Source organism: Zeugodacus cucurbitae, chromosome 4, assembly GCF_028554725.1.
Source record: "Zeugodacus cucurbitae isolate PBARC_wt_2022May chromosome 4, idZeuCucr1.2, whole genome shotgun sequence".
Classification (NCBI taxonomy): Eukaryota; Metazoa; Arthropoda; class Insecta; order Diptera; family Tephritidae; genus Zeugodacus; species Zeugodacus cucurbitae.
Window position 1 is genome coordinate 68,657,502 of NC_071669.1, and position 15,354 is coordinate 68,672,855.

Genomic DNA, 15,354 nt, shown 5'->3' on the forward strand with positions numbered 1-15,354 from the left:
AAGTGGTTTGACGAAAAAATATTTCCACTTTATACCTCAGAGGTTTAATATTTTTCGAACGAAATTAAATTGTATTGTGATAATTTGTGTTTAAATTTAAAAGTGACTACTAAGCCTCTGAAACAGAAAAAGTTCAAAAGCGATTATTCTTCTTGGTTTTAGTAAGCATTTATGTAAATGGAACATATAATCTCTTTCATGAATTTTCGACATAAAAAACCGCATTCGCTTCAGAAGTCAATTCGAATGAGTGCTGATTGATGCTCAAACTCTCTCTTCCATACTAAAATCTTTGCATTTTTGAGTAAAACAAAAACAAAATACAATAATAAAAATTGGTGATCTACTTTAATAGAAAAACAAAACAATCTCTTAAAATAGTACAAATATTTTAAGAAATTGTTTTAATTGTTCTGCGGATCATTAACATAAAATATACAACAAATAAAACAACAACACTTTCAATTGGAACCGAATCAACCGTTTATAATTTCCTCGAACGACGATTTTATTTTTTTTCTTTATTTTTGCCGCCCACCGATTTGATTGCTTTATCTATAATTTCAGCAGATTTGCATAAACCTTCTTGTTCGCTCTCACTCAGCGTTAGCTTTATGTATGATGTTATGCCATTTGCGCCGAGCACTACGGGTAGTGATAAGAAAACATCATTTTCAATGCCTTGCTGACCCTAAGAATAAATAAAATCTTAAATGCATTTCCTCCACAATGCGAACTCAAGGTCTTAACTTACCTTTGCCGATACAGAACACGTGACTATTTCATTTTTATTATCCAAAATTGTCGAAACTACGGACGCCGCTGCCAGTCCGATTGCCCAATTGGTGTAACCCTTACCGGCGATCACCTCGTAGGCCGCCTTAACGACACGTTTATGCACTTCACCCCATTTATCGGTGTCACCCTCGGAGCCCACACATTTAGAAAGATCCGTAAAGCGTATACCACCCACACTAACAGCACTCCATACCGCTACCGAACTGTCACCATGCTCGCCAATAATATAGGCTAACACTGAACTCGGTGCGACACCCAGTCGCTGTGCGATGAAGTAACGGAAACGTGCGGTGTCTAAGTGTGTGCCAGTGGAAAATACACGTTCTTTGGGCAAACCGGAAATCGTCCAAGCGCCATATGTCAATATATCACAGGGATTCGAGACCATCACTAATATCGTATCGGGCGAATACTTGACCAGTTGTGGTATTATTTGATTTAAAATCTTCATATTCGTATCCAACAGTTCCAAGCGCGTTTGTCCCGGCTTCTGACGTGCACCAGCTGTGATGACACAAACAGCCGAATCCGCCGAAGCTTTGTAATCTGTATTGCCCACAATTGTTGCATCCCTCAGAAACACGGAACCTTGTTGTAAGTCTTTGCTTTCGCTATCCACTAATTTCTCGTTGGCATCTATAATGCACACTTCGTTGGAGATGTTTTGCGCTAGTATGCTGAACACTACCGCCATGCCCACATTGCCGCAACCCACAACGGTGACTTTGCGTTTGGTTTTCTTGGCTGGCCGAGCCACAGGTGCAAACAGTTTTTCACGAACCAAATCCGTTGAATATGCCCTGGAACTGAAGAGAAGTTGATATTAGCTTTCATTTTTTGTATATGTGGGTATATTTTGGTTTATAAGTAGTAATGAGAATTTAAATGGCATGCACTGGCTTCCTTCCAGAGGCAGTATTATCCAAACTACCTTGATAGCAAAGAGATCGCCTTGTATGTGGATTAAATTCACAGAATACCTTTATATAATGTATTTTAGGGTTTTATAAAAATAAGTACGTTGAAATCAAGTTTGCCGTGAACCCGTAAACAAATGTGTATCGAAAGTTCATATGTGCGTTGGTGGGTTAAGCAATGTCAGGCGCGCCATCTCTAGGCGAAAATAAGAGGTAAACACTAGCGAGCACTGATTATTATGAAACTCGGATAATTATTACTCAAATGTAGCTAGCAGCCGCTAGAGGTCGCAATAAGCAGTAGTATCAAGTATTTTAATGCTCGCTTTGCTTACATATATTCCTCGATGAGCTAAAGGCAAGTGCTTTTATAAGAAATATTTAAATTTGTGGTGCGTTATAATAATACAATAAAATTGTTGTATTGCCTCTCTGGGAACCTCGAATTTTCAATATTTTCATATACAGTGGAACTTCCATAACTCGAACTTCTATAAGTCGAAGTCATATAACTCGAACTTTTGAATTGGCAATAGAGTTTAGAAATCAAATTTCATACAAATTACCTTCCATAACTCGAACTTCCTTAACTCGAATTTCTCCACAACTCGAACTCATGAATGGGCAATAGAAGTCAAATCTCATACAAATTTCCTTCCTAAATCGAACTCTTCGACCAGGCTATGATACAAAATTTAAAATTTTACTATCGAGGCAGTATTTTAAAAGAGTCTGTCTATATCGTATGGAGGCTAACGAAAAATATGATATTATTCTTATGGATTGCATAAATTAGGTAACAATGGCATGGGATACAGACTTCAATAGCCAAACAATAGCAAAATGGATTACAGAAAACATCTTTTAACGTACGTCCATTTTTGAGAAGTAAATAAATATATATTTTACAGCTTTTTGAAAGATATTATGTTTTAATGAAAATTCTAGAACTCGGAGTTTTTTTGTGGATTATGGTGATTCGAGCTAGAGAAGTTTCACTGTATTAACATATCTTAAGAAATAAGTATTAGGACGACATAGTTCATTCTATTGGCTTGCATTATCGACACTAATATCCTTCCTAGAGACACCAGGGTGACAATCCCGGTTTCTCTACAATTCTTCTATAAGCTGTATAATTAATGAGGTCTAGGAATCATATAATATATACCAATCAATACGCTTTAGAGACCTACGTAAAAGAAGTAGTCTTAATGGAATACATTTGTGTTGCAGAAATCGTCGACAAAATCTAAGAAATGGATCATATCCAATGTTTGCAAAAATAATCTGAAAACATTTTTGACTTTAAGGGAAAGGTAAGACCTTCAGTAGTAAGAAGAGAAATTATCAATTTTTTACTTATCAGTTGAATCAGTTGGGAACTAAGTAGGTGTGGATCTTTAGATCATCAGAATATTACCAAAAATAATTGCAAGGATTTTGCTATATTTAGTTCCGTTAATCTCATTTTTATACTCTCGTAACAAAAGTTGCTAAGAGAGTATTATAGTTTTGTTCACCTAACGGTTGTTTGTAAGTCATTAAACTAAACGAGTTAGATATAGGGTTATATATATCAAAACAAGTAAGGAAAGGTTAAGTTCGGGTGCAACCGAACATTTTATACTCTCGCAATTTATTGATGTAATTTTATAAAGATAACACAATTCGACCCATATATTCTGATTAAAGTTCAATAGAGTAACGAAAATCATCATAAATAGTATATGGGGACCAGAGAGCTGCAACGGGTATATCATTTTCGTGCACACTCGAATGTCCACTCTGATTTCGTTTGATCAAACTTTTCGGTATGAATACACGTATTGATCGCTTGGAGACATGTTCAAAACGAACGAGCCTTTCGCGACACGCGAAACACAAGCATATATGCTTGTTTTAACAGAGTGCCGAGTTGACACTCGTTTGTGAACGAGCTGGCACTCTAACCCGATCGTATTGAATGTGATCGAGTCACACACGAGTGTGCACAAAATTTCAGAATATGTATGTATGTAATTGGCAGTCATGCTATTATTGCGTAGTGATTGTCAACGATTATTGGTTTTGTTTGTTTTGTTTACTATTTATAATTCATAATGACAACGATAGAAAATTCGGGTTGTGAGAACATTTCCAATGGCACAAACACCTTATCTGGTCTACACCTGAAATTTGTGATTTAAAAAAAATTAAAATATTTAAGTGCAATGAAATGTTTTTTATTTATGATTTATGAATTAATAAATAAAATAAGTTTTGAGTGAATTCTATTCTTAAATTGAATTATTCTTTTATAATATGTACTATGTACGTCTAATATTCAAATTATTCAACCAAAAAAGCTAAGACAGAACGCGTCATCCCGACGCCAACATACATACATATGTGTGTACGTATGTTTATCTATTATTTTTTGGTCTTCGAGTGCCACTCGAGTGTGTCGATCACAATCAACACGTGCACGACACACCCGAAAATATAATATACATAAAATCCGAGTTTGCTGCTTGCACTCGAAGATAGGACCGTCGTGATTGTTCGTTTGCGTTATTTTCGCTTCGGGTTCCAAACTCGATGGAACACGTGTTTGAAGAGTGTTACGACACACTCGTACCGAATTTAAGCTAGTGTGATTGAACACACTCGAACATACCCGAAGCTGCTCTCCGATGGGGACTGAGGTAATTCCTGAAGAATAAAAAGAGAAATTATCAATTTTTTACTTAGCAGTTGAATTCGCGGGAACTAAGTAGGTCTGGATCTTCAGAACATCAGCATATAACCAAGAATAAATGCAACGATTTTGCTTTATTTTTTATTATTTATTTCCGTTAATCTCATTTTTTTGTAACATTCTATATGTGTCATACATACGTAATATAAAATATTAATTACCTCATTGAGACATAAAAACATGAATAACAGTAAACCAACATTATTATTATTGCGTTAGACGGAAAGACATTATCAACGTCACATCGATGGGGCAGAACAATCAGTTCTGGCAACATCAATACGGCAGCGTCAATTAATGCTAATTTGCATAAACATTCATGCAACCTTTTTCAAACTGCAACCGCAGATTATGTGGCAATGTCACTGTTGTTGTTGTTGTTGTTGTTGTTGTTGTTGTTGTTGCTGTTATTTTGCATTTATTAAACTGGCTGTTATGGTCGTCAAAAAAAAAAAATACCGGCTCGATGTCTGTCTGCATTGCAATGGCTTTGTCTGGTATTGTCGTTGTTGTTGTTGGTCAACTGCATTTGTTGTTGTTGTATGCATCTAATTTTTGGCGATCGCCTAAAAGGGTTGCTCCACTGGCATTGACGGCACAGATGCTTTTCACAAAAACAACAGCAATAACAAAGTACAACAAAAATACCAACAATCATTGCGGTCGCGTTGCTCTTGTTGCTTTTGCTGTTGTTGTTGTACTCGGCGAATAATCGACAATGAATTGAAACTTTGCCAAAAATATAGTTGTTGTTAGTTTACGAATATCGCTTGTAGCAACATCGGCATCAGTTGCAGTGCTGTTGTTGTTTGTTTTGTTAATGTTACTGCAGCGTCAAAGCTCCAAGCAACGCATAATAAAAGCTGCTGTTTTGGTAGATTGTCTTTGCGCGCATTGTTTTCTCTGTCTTAACAATTTTTTCGTTATTTTGCTTGTACACGTTTTTTGTTGTTGTCCCGTCTGTTTTCGTCTTTTTATCGATTATGAATGCATCAAACAATGGATGACGCAGCTCAGCAACACTGAGACTTAACAACTTAATAATCCAACACAAGACGCTGAAAGCCGACAATGAAAAACTATTCGCTGGTTGGTTGTTGGTTGCAGTAAGAAGGGGGTGTAGAGCCCTATGGGCGTCTAAGATATTTAAAATTCCGTCCATTTTTGGTTGAATGACGACGAAAGAGTTGTAAAAGGATTTGCGGTAAAAACGTGAGCATCGCTTGAGGATGGACCTTGTTAGGGTGTTAGTGACTTAAATTTTAGTGATAATTTAAGGGAGAAATTTTGTAGAATTTGTTGGTAAGAAGTCAAATGATTTTAAATATACTTATACAAGAGGTTTTAGAGAACGTAGACAATAAATTGCGGCATGTAATTTGGGGGTCTAGAACTATTAGCTTGAGGTCGTCTAGTTCTGCACACAGAATAGCGCGATACTAGAGATTTTTTTCAATTGAGAGAGTCGTACGTTCCCGCATTTAGTATGCTAATGAATTTATGAATTATTCGCAGCACCTTGGATCTTTAATGAGATGAAACTACTTGATATGAAGAGCTTTTCCCTTGCTTATCATAGGCTAACAGTATATTCTTCGGCAATTATCCTTTTGAATATAAACTCACTGTAATAATGAATGAAAGAATCATGACAATGTATCAGGGAATCAAGAGAGCATCCAGCATGAGATCACTCAATACCAAAAGAAGAAATATAATCACGATTTAACACATTTAATCTGAGCAGCTTAATTAGTCATCGTAGAAAATAGTAAATTTTTGTGTTGAAAGGCTTTAAAATTTAAATTCAACATTTAAAAGTGCCAAGCAGAACTAATGGAGAAACAAATATTGCAGTAAATAAGTATTAACCCAACACTATCGACGGCTTTCTAGTGGCTCACACCAGTTGCTTAACAATGACCACAACAAATACTTTGCACTCACCAAACGAAATAATTTTCAATGAAAATATTCAATTTCGTTGTGTTTTCGATTTTCGATTAAAAACAAAAATAATAAAATAATTCTCTAAATACATTTGGTAAATTATTTTATGATTGCAATGCATATCCCTCTTCATGCCTTTTCAACCTTTTTGCCAACATATGAAACGCAATATGTGTGTGAGCATGAGCATGTAAGTAAATATATGCACTTACACACGCAAATTACTAGCGCCCAGCAACAACAACTTGTGTTGCCTCGAAACATTAAAATTTACATTTGTGGAATTTTGTATATTGTCAGTTCATTTGCATGTGCATTAGCAACAAATATTTCATAAACCACACAAAATACTATATAATGCCTGCAAAATGCACTATTTCCACACACAGGCACACACACACACACTCAGTCATAATGCAAAAATCCGAATTCAATTCATAGTAGAAGAGTGGAGAAAAAAGAATACTGCGAAAAAAGATTTATTTGACATTTTCCGGCAAATCATTTGTGAATTTTCATTTCATTCTAGTTTTGCATACAATCGTAGTAGTTTTCATCGATTTATTGCCCGAACTGCAGCAGCAACAGCAACAGCAAAAAGAGAATAGAAAATTTGCAATATTGCCAAATAAAAATCCACACACATGCTTACATACAGATATACTACATATGTATATATATATATGTACTTAATATGTGTTGTGGAACCCAGTGGTCAAAGTGACTGGTTTTTTAATTTACGAACTATAAAATTTATATTGGTTGGTAAATATCTCCCTTCCGCTTTTTTGTCTTTTGAATTTCGCGGCAATGTGTGTAATGAGCTACAGAGCTCCTATCTGGCAATACTATACATCTTTGAAAGGTCTTAACATAACCTACTAAACGACCCATGATTAGTTTGGATATTGCGTTCAACAGTTATAGACGTGTAAACATGGAGTCCACTTACGCCGAAATTCGCGCTTTCTAAAGTTTTCCTACGTTAAAGGCAAATCCGTTAGAGAAACGTTCCGTGAGATTGATGATGTTTTGGGGGATGGTACTCTATCACTTCGAACTGCGGAAGAATGGTCTCCACGATTCAGAGCGGGTGAAAACGACACCATGGATAAGCTAGCCGGCGGAAGACCTGTGACGACGAATACCGATCAAATCATGGAAAACATCGAGTTAGACCGGCATACGGCATCTCGTGACATTGCCCAGGAGATGAGAGTTAGTCACCAAACCATTTTAACCCATCTGCAAAAAAAAACCTTCTGTGCCAAATGAACGCCTGCCATATGCTGCTGAAACAGAACGAACTCGACCCATTTTTGAAGCGGCTGGTGACTGGCGACGAAAAATGGATCACATACGACAATATCAAGCGAAAACGGTCGTGGTCGAAGGCCGGTGAATCGTCCCAAACAGTGTCCAAGCCGGGATTGACGGCCAGGAAGGTTTTGCTGTGTGTTTGGTGGGATTGAAAGGGAATCTTCCACTATGACCTGCTCCCATATGGCCAGACGCTTAATTCTACTATCTACTGCGAACAACTGTACCGCTTGAAGCAGGCGATCGACCAGAAGCGTCCACAATTGGCCAACAAGAACGGTGTAGTGTTCCACCAGGACAACGTCAGACCACACACTTCGTTGATGACTCGTCAGAAGCTACGGGAGCTTGAATGGGAGGTTTTATCGCATCCACCATATAGCCCGGACATAGCGTCAAGAGAAAATACTAGTTTGTTATCTTCACAATTTCATATCGGGATAATTTTCTGGAAATCTGCACAGACTACACGCTCAAAAATTTACGAACACAACCGCATTTGTATTCGGGCAGTATTATTATTGCATGCCTGCGAGAATTTGTTTTGCCGTTTTGTAACGCAACTGCGACTGTGTGAGTGCATGTATATGTGTATGCGTTATTGGCTATGTTGCAAGCACTTCACATTTGCATGCGTGCCGGCAACTAGACCCATACATATGAGCTGATTCATAAATGCATAACTACATAAGTAAGCGTATAAGTATGTATTTATGTGAGTATGTATGGGTATGTGTGTGCGTGTGTATTACGTGCCCACTTGCAATTCCGTTGTATGTTAATTTCCTATTGAATTTTCAATTAATTGCTGGCTGTTTGCATTTGCCATTGCAATCGTAGCGCACAAACAGCTAACATCCAATCACACAACTAGCAACAACAAATGCAATAACAACAGTAACAAGAAATCATTCATTTTGCCATGGAAACAAACAACTGTCGAGGATTAATTTATGGCAACCATGCAATGATGGTGCTTTGGTGCTGGTGTCACAGCACGAATCATACCGAAAGTGAATGGGTAAGTACTCGCAAACACATACACTCACACATACACTCACACGCTTGTAGTACCCGCATGTGTGTTTTGCATGTTTTAATTTAAATTTTTTTCTTTGCAACATTTGCCATATGTCCAAATTGACTCATAGCAATAGAATCTGGATTTTATTTACCTGCAACTGTAACTACATGCAACAACATTTACATACATATACATATATATACATATATATGTACATATATACGTAGTATGTATGGCCCTTTTGCAGTAACGGTCGTGATTGACCGTAATTATTTTTGGTAATTTTTTGCAGTGTCAGTGATTGTCCTCTGATTGTGTGATTAATTTTTCTACTAAATTGAAATTGAATTTGCTTTGTTTGTGTGTGTTTGCTTGAAGCCAACAAAAATTTCAATTTCTGGAAGTGTGAAATGTTCAATGGATTATACTTCATCTGCTTAGTTGACCATAAAACTGTACGAAATTTTGGGACGAGACAGGATGAATTGTTGTTGAAGAAAAAGTTGTCGCTCTCACAAATCAGGAAGCAGTGTGAGAGCAGACTTACTATCCAATGGTCTCATTCAGTTCTATTAAAAATATGCTTTATTGGGTTTCAAGAAAAAATTCTCCAATTTGGTCTTCAGAGCTGGGTACATCGGGTAAGTTTTGGCGGTTCAACAACATTGGAAACCCTTCGAAGTGAATTGAGGTATGGCAACACTTCAAGAAATTGTTTTCAGTAGCTTCATGAAGAGATAGAGAGAGACCATACGTAGGTTGTAGACTATGGTTTTATCAGGCTGTAGTTTGGCAGTTTGATAGCCAAAGATGGATATATCACCGAATTATTTCAGTATTCTGGATAAATTACTTCCTGGACCTCGCGTTAAATGTCGTCAAGGGATTGATATAAGTTTCCACTGCTTAGTACAATTAAACAGCAACAACTGTATTTTCATACTCTCGCAACAAAAGTTGTTAAAGAAAGTATTATAGTTTTGTTCACATAACGGTTGTTTGTAAGTCATAAAATCAAACGAGTTAGATATAGGGTTATATATATCAAAATGATCAAGGTGACGAGACGAGTCAAAATCCGAATGTCTGTCTGTCTGTCCGTCCGTCCGTGCAACGGATAATTTTAGTAAAAATCGAGATATCTTAATGAAACTTGGAACACATGTACCTTGGGATCGTGAGAGGGTTGCTTTCGAAAATGGGCAAAATCGGACCACTGCCACGTCCACAAAATGGCGAAACATGAAAACACATAAAGTGTCATAACTAAGCCATAAATAAAGTTATAACAATTTTGGTACAAAGGATCGTCCTAGTAAGGGCTGTAATTTTTTTGAGAAAGTAGGCGTGGTTCCGCCCCCAAATAGGTTTTTTTATACATCTCGCAAACCAATAAAGCTATATAAATCAAATCAATCTGCAGTCGATTCCTTTACGCATCTCACCATACACCATGAAAATAGTTGAAATCGGACAATAACCACGCCCACCTCCAATACAAAGGTTAGGTTGAAAATTACTAAAAGTGTGTTAACTAACTAATGAAAAACGTCAGAAACACTAAATTTTTCAGAAGAAATAACAAAAAGAAGCTGCACTCTGATTTTTTTACAAAGGCGTGGCATCGCCCACTAATGGGTCAAAAAACCATATCTCAGGAACTACTCGACAGATTTCAATGAAATTCGGTATATAATATTTTCTTGACATCCTGATAATACGGATAAAAAATGGAATCGAAATCGGTTCACAACCACGACAACTTTCCATATAACTCAAATTTGAATTCCATCTGATTCCTTCACTTTATAATGTATACATAAGGAACCAATGAAGATTTCGGAATAAAACTTTACACAAATACTGTATATCATCTGTGGCTTCACTTGTGGAAAATTACCGAAATCGGACTATAACTTTTCAAGGTCCCGGATAGCGAACATGATGAACTATGCGCCAAAGGGTAATTTTTAACCGGGGTCATCTCTCAGATAAGTTAAAGTAGGAAAGAGGAAATTTTTTTCTTCTAATAGTGTGTCTCTGTTCCAAAAATTATAAAAATCGATTAAATATTGGTTAATATGTAATACTATTTAATTGTTAAATGCTAGCGTTCGTACCAATGAATAAGGGGTTGTAGAGTTATTTTTATTGGATTCACGTTCCATAAAAACTCAGAGTACGTACGCCATCCCGTAATTACTTATTTATAGGTGCATACAACCGGATCAATGAATACAAATTACCATAATTCTGAAATAATTCTCGGTTTTTGCATAATTATCACCATATTAAAGAATCGATTGCATTTTATTGTCAAATAAATAATATTTATTTATTTTACCATTGTTATGTAAAATAGCAGAAAATGCAACATTTAAAATAAATAGCAGCGTATTGTAATAAAATTAATGTCCGTCGGTTGTAAAGTAGCAAATCGTAAAATTATTGCACTCATTTGCAGTCGGCGTTAATGCATATTGTTATTGTTGTTGGTAATGTTGGTAATTTGAAAAAAGAAGTAACAAAAAAACCAAATCACAACAAGCATTTTATAGTTCTCGGCTTTTAATAGCAACAACCACAAAAGCTGCCGTTGTGGCAACAACAATTGCGGCGGCCGCAGCAATAGCAACAACTCAACAACACAGCAATTTGACTTTTGTCGTTGTCGTGACCAATTAGTCGGCGGTGCACACTGAACGCACACTTGTTGCCGGCCGCTGCTCGCTGCTTACTGCCACTGCGGGCGGCCGAAAATTTGCCAAAACCAGGGGCGAATAGAAACAGCGGTCGCGCCGCGAACGAAACAAAGGCGTGCCAACACACAGTGGGGCTGTTGCCAAAAGTTGCAGCAACAATGAGGAAAATAACAGCAACAACAATGTTGATGACGACGAAATGTCGCATCGCCTTCAGTGCGGTAATCACATTAATGCCAAAAGCAATTGAATTAGGCGTCACATAAATCCGTTGCAGTTGCCATTGTTGTTATTGTTGTGGGCTAACGAATAGTTGTAATACATATGGCTAAAAAATATACACTGTACATATTTATACTAAAAGTAAAAACAAAAATATTTGTGTTTGCCACTCAAAGTTGCACATACAAAGCTTGTCATAATTATTATGGCACCGCTGTGTTGCTGATGTGTGTGCAACAATGCTAACGAGTAGTGTAAAGATACAAAAGCGAGAGTTCATAAGTGCCGTGTAGGAAAGCAGGAACTGGTGCCATTCAACTGGAATGTTCGAAAAATTGTCTTCGAAAATTCGAATATGAACCTTATTTAAAAGTTTAGAACTGTTCTACTGCGATTATTTCGAAATATTATGGACGTCAGACGATTATTAAGTATTTATTGGCTTTTAAAGCCTCCTTTAAATGGATGGTTCTATACTCTCTGAAAAAGGCATTTAATACACTTTTAAAATGTATTCGACGCTACGGTGATTAATAGTTTATTTATGCATCGAGTAAAGATTTCTAAATCGACTCTAGATACTTATTAGAGCTACTATCAGAGCTTTGACATTACATTCAAACACTTTAAAAAGCTCTCAATGAACTTTATTTCGAGAATCATAAATAAAAGCTTTATCTTGTCTCAATTTGCCTGCGTTACATTTATGTTTCCTTTTTTTCGGTTGAGTCATAGCAGTTTCACACTCATGCTGGTTCAAGCCACATTAGATTCTACTTTCCTACAGGGTATTTATTAGATAAATATGTACTTTTGTATTTCAAATAGTAAACGCTAATGACTACGTAATTATTTATTTTGTTGTTGTTGTTTTTAAAATATGAGAATTGCAGTCTCCTCCACTTATAAGTTGCAAGTAACATTAGCACAATCATATAAGCATATTTAATCTGCTGCATGTACAGGTGTATATGTATGTGTGTGTATTCGAGTCATGCGGGCACTGGGTTTGTAGCACATTAACCTTGCACTGGGGCAAACGGAGTGCACTGCGCCCTAAACCAAAGCCACAATAAGACATTACATATTATTACATTGTTTATGCATGAGCTGGTGTGTGTGAACTTACACGTATATATGTATATGTATGTATGTATGTTTGTATATAAATGCATTGCAAATGTCAAGCTGTGGGTAAGTGAACTAATCATTGTTTCCATTATCTTTTCTCTGCTTTTCTTTGTTTTTTTTTTTGCACATGTGCTTTACCGTTTGAATTAATGTTCTCATACTCTTTGAAAGGTCTCATGTGGGACTTTGAAATTAATGATACTGTAATTAGATATTGCTCGTGTTTTAATGTATGTAACAGTGATTAATATTTTTTTTTTTAATTTTAGGCATTAAAGGTGAAATTTGTTGCTGGGTACTTAAATTTAATGTTTACTTAGAGCATAAATTAGTAGACAAGTCTTACAAAACTGTGAAGAATAACCCGGGCTCTAAGCTGTGTTAAGTATTTATTGTCTGCAAATGTTGTGCTTATCACGTTTATAATGATTTTCTAGATATTTTAGACCTGAATGAAGCTTCGTAAGATTCTTCATTTTTCCACAATTCCACAAAATATAGAGAAATAGTAAATAAATGCTTTTAGAAATAAAATATATGATGCCAACATGAGAATTGGAGACCTTTCTCTCTTAAATATAGACGTCATAACTGTTAGGCTCCAGTCGACTCTCTTTCCTTGCTTTGGATTTAGATCATAGCGTAAATTCCCCTCGAATTATGTATTCTGTAGAATTATGGAACCCTTTTTCATCCATTGTCACGTTCGACGACAAAATCTGCTCGAAATCATTAAATCGTTGTTGGATGATGGTAAGCAGAGGTCCAACACATTCCTATGTATTTTTTTAGGGTGTTAGCTATCCGTCTCTATCTCTCTCTCTCCTTTTAAGGATCCACTATTTTCTCACCTTTGTTGCTCAATAATAGGAAACCACTTACGAATAGTTGCAGGGCCTAATACAGAGTCCGGAGAATGCCCATCAAGCCACTTTCAATATCTAGCTTTTTGAAAACTCTAAAGCTTTTGTCACTCAAATTGCAATGTATATCTTACTGCAGTACATGAATCTCTCGAAAGTTAGGTCTAACTAAAAAATAGTTCTAGTGATCCTCTCTTAGATAACTTACTCACTTTTCAGCCCGTCTGCTACATATGTATGAGTTCATGTTCGAAGATTTACTGATGGCGAGTTTCGAAAGAATTCTTAATAGACTATAAATTCATAAGTAGGGGTAGGTTAATGTGATTTAAACATGGAGTGTCTGCGTAGTACACTCAAATGTAGCTGAGAGTCCCTCTATTTAATTAAAAAATTGGCTAAACTATTTATCGCATACAACCTCAACCATAATTATTGATTTACTGAATCCACAAAAAATTCGTATAAATATTTTACAGGAAAAAGAAAAAGGAGAACGTCGGTATGAGACACCTAAACGAAATGTAAATTCAATCTCAACTTGACGAGCAGTACACAGAGCAAAAGCCAAAAGCGGCGGCGGAGCCAAATGGCTTGCAACAGGACAAACTTTTTGGTATGCCATACTACGCTTGTAAAAAGTCGAAGAAGTCAAACCGAAAGCCAAAGGCAAGAAGAAGATAAAAAAATATTACACAACAACAAAGAATGCGCAGAATGCGCAAAAATATGTCGGCAGTTAATAAAATTTAATTAATTTATCTTTTGCAGACGAGAGAAGAAGAAGAACTTTGGCAAAATTACTGAAGCAACAGAAACTTCATACAACTCGAACTCCACTCATACCGAAAATGGCACACATGCACATACACAACAAGTGTGTGAAGTCTGAAGACTGATATGTGGTACAAGGTAGGTGTGTTTGTTTGTTGACAATAATTCTTGCCGGACGTTGTCATGAGCCATAATAATATTCGCAGCACAGCTTTTTGCTGCCGTCCCAGCTATTTACGTGTGCACTTTTTGCTCCACGCTTAGTTGGACGCTTGGTGTGGTGTGGTGACATTCCATCATTTCCAACAGCATGCCAAGGATGGTCGAGCCAGTGGATGATGGCCTTTGCAGCAAGATATATACATACATACAAAGACACATGCCAACAACTCAGTTGCTACAACATGCATTATGTACAGCTGTTGCATGCAGCTGGCGACACACACATACCAAAAGGCTGTGCGAGAAGGCAAGAAGTGAGAGCGGCAGATTTGGCGGAAAGCAGATAATAGTCAATGTGTAGAATTTCAAGGCAAATCAAGCGAAAAATTTCAAACAAATTGGTTGCACATAAACAACAAAAAAAACGAAAAAGCAAAAAACAAAAAGTTAGAAAATAAAAATTCAAAGCTCGTAGCATTGACGAAAATGCGGTGAGTGTGTGTGTGTGTGCGAAAAGAGCAAATTACTTTTGCAATAGATAGCATGGCAAAAGGTGGCAATTGGTTGAAAGTGGTAGATGCGCAGCTGCTGTTGGCGGGGAGACGCGGTGCGGCCAGCGGGTTTTATTGCTCGAAATACGGGTATTAGATGTGGTTAAATATTACATGAGCGGTTATTACATTTTTGTTTTTTTGTTGTTTGGTTGTTGTTTAGCAGTCTGCGGTCGCTATTAGCATGTGGTTACAACAAC

The 15,354-nt window shown here is 36.6% G+C and overlaps 1 protein-coding gene across 1 annotated transcript in view; it reads right to left on the reverse strand.

Annotated features, from left to right (window-relative positions):
- Positions 1–321: 321 nt before the first annotated feature.
- The window catches only part of LOC105213691 (L-lactate dehydrogenase), a 126,316-nt gene continuing 111,283 nt past the window's right edge, over positions 322–15,354 (reverse strand). Inside the window, exons 2-3 of the mRNA XM_011186699.3 lie at positions 755–1,604; positions 322–691 (exon numbers count right to left, since the gene is read on the reverse strand). Of these exons, the coding sequence (XP_011185001.2) occupies positions 509–691; positions 755–1,604 (1,033 nt within the window). The 3' untranslated portion in view covers positions 322–508. The remainder of the gene's footprint in view (positions 692–754; positions 1,605–15,354) is intronic.